The sequence below is a fragment of the Anabrus simplex genome, chromosome 1 (assembly GCF_040414725.1).
Source record: "Anabrus simplex isolate iqAnaSimp1 chromosome 1, ASM4041472v1, whole genome shotgun sequence".
Taxonomy (NCBI): domain Eukaryota; kingdom Metazoa; phylum Arthropoda; class Insecta; order Orthoptera; family Tettigoniidae; genus Anabrus; species Anabrus simplex.
In genome coordinates, this window is record NC_090265.1 from 940,164,435 (window position 1) to 940,178,161 (window position 13,727).

The window sequence follows — 13,727 nt, forward strand, 5'->3', positions numbered from 1 at the left end:
CCAAAATTCAAGTTTTAAGACAATTACTTCAGAATACTTCACTGAAAAAGCCATGTCAAAATATGAACGAAACATGTGACACTTTGAGGGAAATGACACAATCCATACACGAGGGAGCATTAGATAATTTTCCCATCTTCATCATCATGAATTCCTTCCAGCGAACCAGATAGGATGTTTCAGAACAATGTGCCTCAATTTGATATGATCTTTGTATGCTTCTTCTCTCTCTATGGCATCCCATGTTTCTCCTCTCTTCTCTTTCTCTAATCTGGTCTAACCACCATTTTCTAGGGCATCCAATCGGTCTCTGTCCCAGAAGAATCTTATCAAAACACAGCCTTGGAATTTGAGTTTGCTGCATCTGCTTAATGAGTCCTAGCCAATTCAACCTTGCAACACTCAGCCTTTCTTCCAATTTTTCCATCTTATTCCAGTTATTTCTGGGATAGGTGAAAATCTTTCTTCATTTCATCTCAATGTGTTAACAAACCTCTCCAGATCAAAACTTAAAAATAAAACAATATATTACTCAGAAATGGGAGGAGAGCACACAATGGTATAAATTGTATTCAATACCAAAGCATCTCCAAAAGTTATTAATTCTTTTGCTATATCAACCAGTAATTAAAGCAGTACAACTATTACATTTACCAAATCAAATTCGAGTACTTTCATCTCTATTGCATTTTTTATGGGAGTGGTAGATTATGAAGTGAATAGTAACATACAATTTAAGTACATTCAACATGAAATGAAAAACCACGACTGAGGAATACAGACAAAATATACAATATTCTATTTTCTTAAAACTTTTGGGATGCATCTGTTTGGTGAAAAAAGTTTTCCTTGTGAGACTTCATGATGTAATTTTCAGATGCTAATTGAAACTAATTGCTGATACACACAGTTCATGACATAATTTAATACTTTTCACATCACCCTCTGCTTATAAAGAATATGCCCTTCTCAGTGACTGCTTCGCATAAATAATAAGCACTATTTTAGTTGTTGATGATAGTTTACCATCTAGCCCCTAAAAAATTCTTAAAATATCCCTTTATACAGTAGCGGTGGTTGATTCTTGGTAGAATCTGATTGTACAATGCATGGTTATGATCAAATTTACAATCCACTATCACTATTTATAAATATTACTGGCCTGGTTTTGCCATTTGGACCCATCATGGACTAATGCTATTAGATGAATTCAGGTCAGTAATGTTTTAAAATTAAATAAGAGAATAATGCAATACATTTCTATGTAGTCAAAGTTAGTAGACTTTCTTTCCCTAGCAACAGAAAATGCAATAGTACACCTAGAAATGTGGTACAGTCGAACCTCCTTTAATGGATAATTTTATTCAGCAGACGCCTCCACATATGGACATTTTTCCACAGTACAGGTTTTATTTAGATAAGACCTGTGTTAAATAAACCTCCCTTCAGAGGACATCTTGAACCCATGACAGCAGACATTACACGTTCCAGAACTTTTTTTTTTAAATTTTCTTCGAGTGCGAGGAAAAGAGAGAGAAAAATGTACATAGGTATGGTGTAGTAGCCATGAAGTTAATTCTTCTGTACAGGTCTCTTTCAAAATCTTAAGTAATGGTCATTTTACTTTCTAATTAGTGTACATTCCAAGTATTCTAGTTGCCCAGGAATGTTACCAGGGGCTGTTTGGGAAATTTTTACTTTTTCTTGTAAATATGTGTGTTGGTACATATATCAAACAGCTGAATGTTAATAAAAAATATGGTGTTTGAAGATACATTCCCATTATTGATCCTCCGGCCTGGATATGGATTTCAATGGCAAACTCCATGAACCTGGCAAGTTTTGGTATTTACAAGGTATCAAAGGATATTATAATCTACTGAAATACTATTACTTACTGCATCAATTTTGTGAAACATATTGATTTCTGTGTGTTTTCAATGAACTGCCTTGGATATTTCGATGATAACATCTACCGTAGCATTTACAAACTAACCTGTACCAAAGAGAATAAGTGACCTGTACAAAACAACGGATCGCACATCATTATAATGACAAGTGACATATGAGAACTAATATCCATGGCACAGAAATTCCAACATGGTTACATTCCTGCCACATAATTTAGAAGGCTTACATTAGACGGAATTGAAACGTAAAGACAATACCAGTCATTGGTAAATATTAATCTCTACAAATGCAACATGGATCCCGATAAAAAAAGAGCTCTAATGAAGAATGAAGAAGAGATCCGTTCTTAAAGCCGGTTTAACATGCATACAAAGCTTTGTGAGCTCTGAACTTGATACAGCAGACACAACTTTAATCGAAGTAAACCTGAATAGGCTACTTTCTGTTAAGGGTGATTTCAAACACATTCAAACTGAACTCGAGCTAAATGATGACGAAAATATCGATTCACATATTGATTACCACCAGGAATTTGAAAATAATAGCAATCTTCTGGAAGCTAAGCTGAGAAAGGCTACTGTTTCCCAGAATTAATATTTAGCTGACGAAGTACGTTCTCTTTCATCCAATGATGTAGGAAGGCACATAAAATTGCCAGAAATCAAGCTCCCTACATTTGACGGCACATTAACAACTTAGCTTCACTTCAGGGACACCTCTCAGAACCTGATAGTTAATAACAATGATTTGTCAAATGTTGAGAAGTTTCATTATATGTTATCCTCGCTTAAAGGAGAAGCCAAGGATGCTATTAGGAATATTGGCATTTCAGGCTCCAATTTTACTGTAGCTTATGTATGACCTTCCCATGAGCAAGTATCACTTGCCTAAATTAATAACTGCTGAATATATTAAACAGATCCTAGAATCACCAGGTAAAATATGTTCAACCGAAACAGAGATACGCCAGCTCGTAAATAAATTACGAGGTAGCATTGATGCGCTGAACACACTAGATACTAAGATAAGCATTCTAGATCTTCTCCTAAATGAGCTCTTACTATTGCGAGTGGATAAGAAATTGAGACTAGAATTCTAAAATAAGCATTCTCATCTCGAAGCTGTAGAGTTTAAAGGACTTGTTAAGTTCTTGAAGGGACACTGTCAGACATTGCAACTTTGTGCCTCCAAGCCCTCTCCCAGTCTATCGCAAAACCATCAGACAGGTTCAAGGTCAAATATCACAGCTCAACAGTCATACATTACTACGTTCAGATGAACAACAGCTTTATAGGTGCCCAGATTTTCTTAAATTAGACTGTAAGGTTCAAAGTAGTAAAAGATAAAAATCTATGCAGCAATTGCCTGAGCTCATTCCACACTTGGAAGACATGTACATCAAAAACATCATGCAGATTATGTAAAAAATATCACCATACATTGTTGCATCATGAGACTGACCATATATCATCTCCTGCAAATCAAAACAACAATCCACAACAATCATCTTATAATTCTCTAAGAAGCACATCCAAGAATCAGAAACTTCTGAGTACGGCTTTAGTAAGGATGGTCAAGGAAGATTCCATTTAGTTTGTGCCATACTGGACAATGGTTCACGGAGTAACTTTATATCCGAACACATGATGCAACAATTGAGACAAGAAGAAGAAGAAGACCAGCACCATAACATTGTAAGCCTTTGGTGAACCCACATCCCAAGCAAACACAGCAGTGGATATTGAGGTTCACTCAACAGTCAACGATTATCTCTTCAACATGGAATGTATTGCATTGTACTGTATTGGCAATATACCTCTCACATATCAATTACAAGAACGGGAACATTCCACAAGACATCACTCTTGCTGATCATGACTTTCACATCCCTCAGGCTACCGATTTACTGATTGGCGACAGTTTCTCTTACAGCTCCTGATACCCGAAAGAAAAAGCCGACAAGGGTACCCATGCCTACAGAACACACAGCTAGGATGGAATCTCAGCGCAGAATATTCACAACTCAACTGAAAAAGGGAAGACGAGACACCATCCAAATCGTTCTTCATCAGGTCTGACCTTAAATTAGAAAAAAAAATTCAGAAGTTCTGGAGCCTCGAGGAAGTGAACCATGTTACACACTTTCCTGAAGAGAAGGAATGTGAAGCCCATTTCAAGGACACCACAAGAAGAGATGAAAATGGGAGATTCATCATAGAGCTAGAGCTACCCATTAAGGGAGAGTTGAAACTTGGAAACTCAAAGCAGATTGCCAGCCGACGTTTTCATCTCTTAGAACAGAAACTACAAACTCAAGACGACCTTCGTCAAAATTATATCACCTTCATGAGAGAGTGCCAGACCCTTGAAACATGACGGAACTTCAGTCAGAACCCGTAGAAGGAGGAAGATATTATATGCCTCATCACGCTCTTATCAAGCATTCTAGCAGCACTACTAAAACAAGAGTCGTATTTGACGGATCAGCAAGAACTGACAACGGTACTGCCTTAAACGATATCTTAATGGTAGGACCTACAATTCAAGATCTGTGCTCAATAGTTATAAGGTTCAACCCTCACAACATTGCCTTCACTGCTGATATTGAAAAGATATACCGCCAGATAATGGTTCATCCTAAACATCGACACTTACAGTGCATCCTATGGAGAGAACATCCTCAAAATAATCTGAAAACAGCATAATTTCTGTGCACAAGATGTCTCCAGCAATTAGCACTCAAAGAAGCATCCGAATTCCCGAGAGCGGCCGCGATCTTCAAGCGTGACTTCTATGTTGATGACTGTCTTTCTGGAACAGATACCTTAGAAGAAGCCCTGGAACTGCGAATCGAGTAACAACAGCTTCTCAGTTCTGCAGAGTTTCCTTTGCCAAAATGGTGTTCCAATACCCGGAATTACTGAACTCCATCCCAGAAAAATACGAGAAACTAAGCACTCATTAACTGACAACGTTAGTGACATGGTAAAGACCTTAGGGTTGACTTGGCATCCATCCACAGACAAGTTTCAAATAAACTGTAATGAAAATGTGCAAGAGTTAAAGAATGATACGACGTTCACAAAGAGAATGGTGCTCTCAATAATACCCTCAATTTTTGACCCACTTGGATTTAGAAGTCCTGTATTAATCAGCTTCAAAGTTTTCATGCAACGTCTCTGGCAGGAAAGGTCAGGATGGGACGACCCTTTACCAGTAAACTTACTTCGTAAGTGGTTGAAATGATATGATCAAATTCCTACGCTCAACAGCATCAAGGTCCCAAGGTGTATTCCCGCTGAAGGAAAAATCAAGTCCATAGACATCCATGGTTTCTGCAATGCTTCACATCATGCTTATTGTGCCTGTATTTGCGTGAGGTCTGTAAACAACAAAGGTGACGTTCTTATGAGATGGTTATGGACAAAATCGAGAATTGCACCTTTAAAGCAAGTCTCAATTCCCCAACTAGAATTGTGAGATGCCTTACTGCTCTCCCATCTCCTGAAGAAAACACTTGCCCACTAAAGATACAGCTTTGGACTGACTCGATGATTGTACTAGCATGGTTAAATGCGTGCCCACTAAATGGAAGACGTTCGCAGCAAATAGGGTTGCAGAAATTCAAGAAACTGCTCCCTCAAATCACTGTTCTCATGTTAAATCACAGGATAACCCAGCAGATCTCGTCTCGCGAGGCACTGAACCAACAGACATTAAGAACAACCTGCTGTGGTGGCACAGTCCAGCCTGGCTATGCTTAGATCTTTCAGCTTGGCCGAACAAGAAACTATCTCCGACCCTAACAAGATCCCAGATCAAAGGATATTAACTTCACTTGTTATTATGCAACATGATGACTTATTATTTTAAGTGAATATCAAAGATTACTCCACGCTGGACCCCAACTCCTGATATCATCATTTCGTGGGAGATATTGGATTCCAAGAATTCGACAAGTGGTTAAAGGGTGCATTCATCCATGCTTACCTTGCTACAAAATAAAGCAACAAAAAATCAACAGAGGATGGGAAATCTTCCCAAGGAAAGAATCACCCCTGCAAGACCATTCCTGAACATGGGGGTAGACTATGATGGTCCTTTTTTTATAATAAGAATTGGAATACTGCGAAGCAAACAAACAGGCAAAGCCTACATCGTCATCTTCACTTACCTTGCCACAGGAGCTGTATATTTGGAAGTTGTCTCCGACCTTACGACGGATGCATTCATGTCAGCACTGTGACGTTTCACGTCACACAGAGGATTTCCATCAAATATCTATAGTGGGAATGGCACTAACTTTGTCGGTACTGCGAAGGAGCTGAAAGAACTGCAAGAATTTCTGCAAGATTCTGATCAAGAAAGAAATATTGTCAAAGATGCAACCACAAAGGGGATCATCTGGCATTTCATCCCTCCATCAGCACTACATTTCGGCAGAGTTTGGGAATCCATGGTGAAATCTTTCAAGTACCATCTGCGAAGAACTATGGGTAGCATGCCGCTTACCTTTGAAGAATTAACTACCCTTTCTTCCCAAATAGAGGCCTGTCTGAATTCTCGTCCTCTAACAAGACTCAGCAATGATCCTACAGACTTATCTTGTTTAATCCCATTTCACTTCCTAATTCACTATTCACTATTCCATAAACAGACTTTCCAGATGGCAACATCTTCAAAAGATGACCCAGGACTTCTGGAAACAATGGCACAGGGAATATATTAATACTCTGCAGCAGCGCCACGAGTGGACTGAAATACATCCCAATCTTCGAATTGGAGATCTTGTGTTCATCAAAGATGACAACCTACCACCGCTGCAATAGCGAATGGACACTGTACCGGGAGGTACACCTCAACGCCGTGCATTCAAAATTAGCAGCTAAATGGTCATTGCTTTCACTGCCCTTTCAAGTTCCAACCATGTTAACGGGTTCTCTTCTTTTTCTCCATTTATTATTTCCATTTTCTTATCTCCTTCTTCCTCCAAGCAGTCATCCTCATTATAAAGTTTCTCAAAATACTTTGCCATCACCTTCTGAAGACCCTTTTCGTCATGTACTATGGATCCATCTTCTCTCTCTAATGCCTTAACTTTTTCTTGATTTATTATTTTCGATTTTATTGCTCTGTATAATAGTTTCTGATTTCCTCGACTATCTTGCTCAATTTTGTTGGTAAACTCTCCCCAACATTTCTCCTTTTCTTCCTTGATACTCCTCTTTACTTGTAGTTTCAATCTTTTATATTCCACATGTAACCTTTCTAGCTTATTCTCATCCCTCTGACACTTTTTTTGCTTTTCCTTATCCATTTCTTTCTTTACCTTGTTCCTTTCTTATATTTCTTATATTTATTTTGTCTGTTCACCACCGTGTCTCCTTTCCCTTAACCATTGCTTTTGTTTTTCTGCATACCTCAATTGCTGCTTCCACGAATGTCTGTCTTAAATTGTCCCACTCTCCTTCTCCACTTCGGAAACTATGGCATTAAAATGTTTGATTAATTTTTATAACCTTGTTTCAGCGGACAATTTTTCATGGAACCAATGGTGTCCGCAGAAGAGAGGTTTGAATATATATGCTATGAATATCTAGTTAATTACATTAGAGTGTTTATATGCAAATAACATCAAAATTAGTGAATCTCCAATGATATTTACAATAATGAGAATACAATGATTTGAAAGCATCATACCTATTAGAATGAGTGCAGACCAGTACACGAGTATCAGGCTGGATGAGAAGTTGCTTAATTGCTTGAGCAAGTGTATACGTCTTTCCAGTACCAAATGGACCTATAAGACAATCAACAGAATTAGCAAGGTTTGAGAGCATTACACCATTTGTTATGTAAGTAATGAAATTAGATTAAAACTACACAACTACATCACTATACTAACAATTCAGTAAGTATGTACTTAAAACAATGTAATAAAAATGTATCTATACAAGATACATATTCTTATACAAATTCTGCTATGTCACTGTCAAGGAAAAATAACTAAGAGCAATTACTTAAATTTTAGAAAAACTGGTCTTAAATAAAAGCCTTCCTTTTACTTTCCAATAGGAGAATTTGAAATGTTAAAAAGCAGTGTAACACTGATCTAATCAGCAATGCATCTCACAAGAAGAATATCTGCAAAACAATAAAAACATTTAGAATAAAATAATTCTCCCTGTCCAATGCATTATTTTCCTTTCTATTCTTTCTTATAATTATACACTATTAAAGGCTTTGCTATCACTGCCCTGTAATTGTCAACAAAAACTTCCTCAGGTATGATTGTAACATCCATAAATTTTTTAGCGATAGATTTTTACCAACAACACAAGTCTATCTAAGTTTTGGTTGTTCTATCTTATAAGTATATCACTCAATATAAGTTTCTCAGTGTTATAGCATTTGTTACAAAAAATAACTGAGTGATACTGTGCACATGGTTGAAGAGAGCTACCTATTGCCCACAAGGATGAACAGTCAGCTTGCCTGAAGACTGAAGGTGCATGCACAGAGTGATAGGAGACAAAGGCACCTAGTGAAATGTCAAGACTCACACTTTATGGAATACAGCATGGCAAGTTCACCTGTATTGGGCACATTCACTTTTCAGATGTTGTCTGCACTATTGGCAGTTGATGAACAATTGGATTGAAATTCACAGTATATGTCTACTATGCCTTCAACAAAAATTTTGCACCACTTGCTCATCATCTGAAAATCACTGATCTAGGTAAAAATGAGAATCAGCCGGGCTGAGTGGCTCAGACGGTTGAGGCGCTGGCCTTCTTACCCCAACTTGGCAGGTTCGATCCTGGCTCAGTCCGGTGGTATTTGAAGAAGCTCAAATACATCAGCCTCGTGTCGGTAGATTTAAAGCACGTAAAAGAACTCCTGCGGGACTAAATTCCGGCACCTCGGCGTCTCCGAAAACCGTAAAAGAAGTTAGTGGGACGTAAATCAAACAACATTATTAAAAATGAGAATCAAGGTTCAAGAGGAGCCAAGGTTGCAAATTTTCATCAAAATAGCACACAAAATCATCAAGGAAGACTTGGGATACTACAAAGTTTGTGCATGGTGTGATTTGGTACAAGTGGGTAAATGGCATGATACCGATTCACAGGATATTTGTTGCTGTGTACAGTGACACTATAATATTGTGACAAGAATGAGTAGCCTTGATAATCCAATGTGATACCAAAAAGATGGATATGCCTTCATTATGTGCATAGTTACATCCATCACATCACACCCAAATTTCAGAAGAACATCGATGGAATGGAAATACAAGAGTTCTCTCACGAGAAAGCAATTCAAGAGGAAGTGTCGGTGGGAAAACGCTTCTGGGAAGCAAAGGGTATTCTGCCCATTCACCAACTTCCTTGAACGACAACACATGCTTAATCCCACCTGGAATTTTCAAGCAATGGAGAGACTGAAATCAGGAATTCAGCAAGCAATCTGGCCTACTCTCATTGGGTGTCATCCTGTTCAAAGACAATGCGTATCCCCACTCAGCCTCACAAACATAGGTTAAAACAGCAGAACTGAAGTGGGAATGGCAACCTCATTGTATTTAGTCCTGCTACTTCGTGTGAGCAAGGGTGGTTCGATGCGCTGTCAATAGTGTGTGACGTCTGAGTTGGCTTTTACTTTGTATGACAAGTTATCACTAAACCTACTAATTGTGGTGTCTAAAAAGTTTACTTTCTTGTCTATAAACTCAAGTGCCAATAACCTAACTGCAATGTCACATATATATAGCCCAAAAAAAGATGTAATTTCTACACAAGATACAAAGAACACAAAAACACGATCAGATACAATCATCATTCAGCCTTCGGAGAGCACATACATGACAGTTCAAACCATTTTACAGACATCGATACAGATCTAAAAATCTTGCACATAGAAAATAAAAATAAATCTCTGAACATTACAGAAGCAATCAAAATGTCTTTTCCTTCTTCTTCTTAATCTGGTTACCTCCAGGGTTGGTTATTCCCTCGGACTCAGCGAGGGATTCCACCTCTACCGCCTCAAGGGCAGTGTCCTGGAGTTTCAGACTCTGGGTCGGGGGTACAATTGGAGAGGATGACCGGTACCTCGCCCAGGCAGTCTCACCTGCTATGCTGAACAGGGGCCTTGCGCGGGGATGGGAACATTGGAAGGGATAGACAAGGAAGAGGGAAGAAAGCGGCCGTGGCCTTTAGTTAGGTACTATCCCAGCATTTGCCTGGAGGAAAAGTGGGAAACCACTTCCAGGATGGCTGAGGTGTAAATCGAACCCACCTCTACTCAGGTGACCTCCCGAGGCTGAGTGGACCCCGTTCCAGCCCTCGTACCACTTTTCAAATTTCGTGGCAGAGCCGGGAATCGAACCCGCGCCTCCGAGGGTGGCAGCTAATCACACTAACCACGACACCACAGAGGTGGACGATCGAAACTTACATCCCAAAAAAAAAAAAAAAAAATCAACTTGAATAACCATACTTCATTAACATCTGAACAACAATTACACTTTTTGCAATAGCGCTTAATGAATCCCACAGGAGGTAATCTCTGATTTAAAGGTCTAGAATGTGGGTTAGGATATTCTTCACTGCGGTAAATTCTCAGCATTTACACATTGTCTTAGCAATTCGAGACGATCTTTTAGATTATCATTTATCACTAAATATAAAATCTTACAAGAACTCTATAATAAAATTATAGGTAAATAGGAAGACCATTAAATGCTCATTAAGAAAGCTCGCCTGGTGGCCATGATCATTAAGGCGTTGAAATCTAACCGGTCTGACACCGTGGTTACCCAGTTCGAGTCCCATTGGTCGAAAACATTTTCACCATCAGAATATTGGCCGGTAGGGTACGGGAGATGGCGGTATACAATTTCTAATCACTAGATTCCGTGCCAAAAGCCTGGATTAAATTCCAAACCTCTCCGCAGTGCTCATATGGAGTGAGGACATATGACGCTGTTGATGGTGATTCGTCTGTCGGAAGGGGACGTTAAGCCTTGAGCAGACCCCTTGGTGCTATTTGACAGGAGAAGGCTATGTGCCGGCAACGGGTTTCACCCTCTCCCTACTGTCATATATTACGTCATTCATTTCATCTCATTAACTCCTCTGATGAGGTTGACGTCAGGAAGGGCGTCCGGTCATAAAACCCGCCATGACAGATTCATCTCACCTCATACCCGACCCCGTAGGGTAACTGGACAAGGGTTGGACAAACATTAAATGCTCATTAAGAACCCTTGCATAAATTGTTTAAAGAATTGAAATACGTGAAATAATAATAAGGACAGTAACAACAAAACAACAATGATGAAACTAAAGGAACACTACGGGCAAAGCACCTGAAGGGAAAGTGCAGCGTGTCATTGACCTGACAGACTTAATTTACACACAAGATACAAAAACACAAAAACGCGGTCAGATACAATCAACATTTGGTCTTAGGAGAGCACATATATGACAGTTCACACCATTTCACAGATATCAACACAGATCTAGAAATTTGCAAATTGACAATAAATCTTCAAGCAGATCTATTCTCCTACAGATACAATCCAATTGCAAAATGCTCTTGATTCACTGTCAGGTTGGTGTACTACATGGCATCCCGTAGTACCAGAATGAATGGGTAGCAAGAAGGGAATTGGGAAGAGAAGTTTTGAGACAGAGACCAGTTGGAAAACCAAAAAGAAGGTGGATGGATCAGATTTGGAAGGACATTAGAGAAGCTGAATTGGACATGGTGGAAATAATGGAGGAGGAAAAGTGGAAGGACAGAAAGGAGTGGAGGAAGCTTGTTAACCACACCCGGGCGACTGGAGTGGGACATTGGTGATGATAAAGATGAATAATAATAATAATAATAAATATTGCTGGTATATTAAGTAGACAATTAAATGCCCATTAAGAACCCTTGCTTAGTTCTTCTTACTCTGTAATACGAGAAATAATAATAATAATAATAATAATAATAATAATAATAATAATAATAATAATAATAATAATAATAATAATAATAATAATAATAGGACCAAGTGAGATGACCGTGTGGTTAGGGTCACGCAGCTGTGAGCTTGCATTCGGGAGACAGTGTGTTTTAACCCCACTGTCGGCAGCCCTGAAGATATAGTTTTCCATGGTTTTTCCATTTTCACACCACCTTAAATAAGACCATGGCCACGTCCTTCCCACTCCTAGCCCTTTCCTATCTCATCATCGCCATAAGACTTATCTGTGTAGGTGCTATGAAAAGCAAATTGTAAATAATAACTATAATAATGATAGCAACAAAACAACAAAATGATAATACTAAGGGAACACCAGGGTTAAGCACCTGAAGGGGAAGTGCAGCATGTCACTGACCTGACCAGGATGGGGGATGTGACGTAATGGAGGACCAGCAGACCGGCAACCAGTTGGATTCGAGCCAATAAAAGAGCAAAAGTTTTTCAAACGCCTTGATTTTTTGTTTGAGTGGAGACAAAGCAAGACTCATTAAGGTAAGTTCCAAATTTCAAATTCTTGGTTGTTTGGACAGAAATAAACACAAATATTCCAAATATCGAGTGTAACGTGATAGAATCTTATGATATTCTTTTAAGAACGAAACATGTCATTCTCTGTTTAATAGTGTGTATTATTATTCCTTGTTTAATAGTGTGGTTTTTTTACAGGTATGTTATAGTACAATATATATATAATGAACTTGTGTGTTCAACAGATTGAAAAGCTTTTAAATTGCATACAGCAGGTATATGTCCTTTAGAACCCCTTGTGCATTTTTTGAGTCATCGTTCTCCAAATACAATATACATCTACATTATAGACTGTTATGCCTTTCAGCGTGTGAAAGCCTCGGTGAATTACTGCAACTACATGCCTCACCAATCCTCGTTTTGCAACTAGCTCTGTGACCTCGTCATTAAATAATTAAGAGTCTAACCACTGTCATCTTCATCTCCCTCTGCTTCCCTTACCCTCCATGGCAGAGTCCATTATTCACCTAGGAAGGGTTCCAGATTTCAGAGAAAATAATACACTAGTGTCCAAAAGTTAAGCATAATCACCAAACGAGGCCATACCGCCTGATAGAAATGTCAGACAGACTGCTGAACAAACGGGGGCTGACTCACACACCATATGTCAGACAACTTGTCCAAAAAAACAGTGTCAGAGAGGTTCTGATAACTAAGGTACACCTTTGACAACAACTAACTAACAACTAACAAAACTTGGCAATGTCTTCCACAACAAAATATGCTGTTAATAGGGTGTATGGTTACCCCCTAACAACCACACATGCTTCGCAGCGATGTGACGTGCTCTCTATCAGATGGTCCAAGAGCTCTTGTGGCAGTCGATCCCATTCCTCTGAAGGGGCAATGTGAAGGTCTTGGAGGGTCCTTGGTGGAGGCTAATGGGATGCAATTCGCCTCCCCAATACATCCCAGGCATGTTCTACAGGATTCAGATCCACAGACCTCGCTGGCCAGTCGATGCGATGAATGTCTTCCCCAGCCAAAAATTCATCAAGCAGAGCAGCACGGTGCGGTCGGATATTATTGTCCATTAAGAGGAGGTCTGGACCAACCGCACCTCTGAAGAGTCGAACATGTGGTCTCAGTACCTCATCCCTGTATCTCCGAGCATTAACAGTGTTCCTTGGACCACCCATGAAGATGTGCAGTCCGTACGGCCATTCAACGATGCCGCTCCACACCATTAAGCCGCCGCCACCACCATACTGGTCCCGTTCAACGATGTTCCTGTGGTTGTATCGGCTAC

At 39.3% G+C, this 13,727-nt stretch overlaps 1 protein-coding gene across 2 annotated transcripts in view; it reads right to left on the reverse strand.

Moving 5' to 3' along the window:
* Helz (Helicase with zinc finger) overlaps positions 1–13,727 on the reverse strand; it is a 454,315-nt gene that overhangs the window by 282,527 nt on the left and 158,061 nt on the right. For both annotated transcript variants that reach the window (XM_068225301.1, XM_067136674.2), the window contains exon 9: positions 7,612–7,711. In XM_068225301.1, the coding sequence (XP_068081402.1) occupies positions 7,612–7,711 (100 nt within the window). The remainder of the gene's footprint in view (positions 1–7,611; positions 7,712–13,727) is intronic.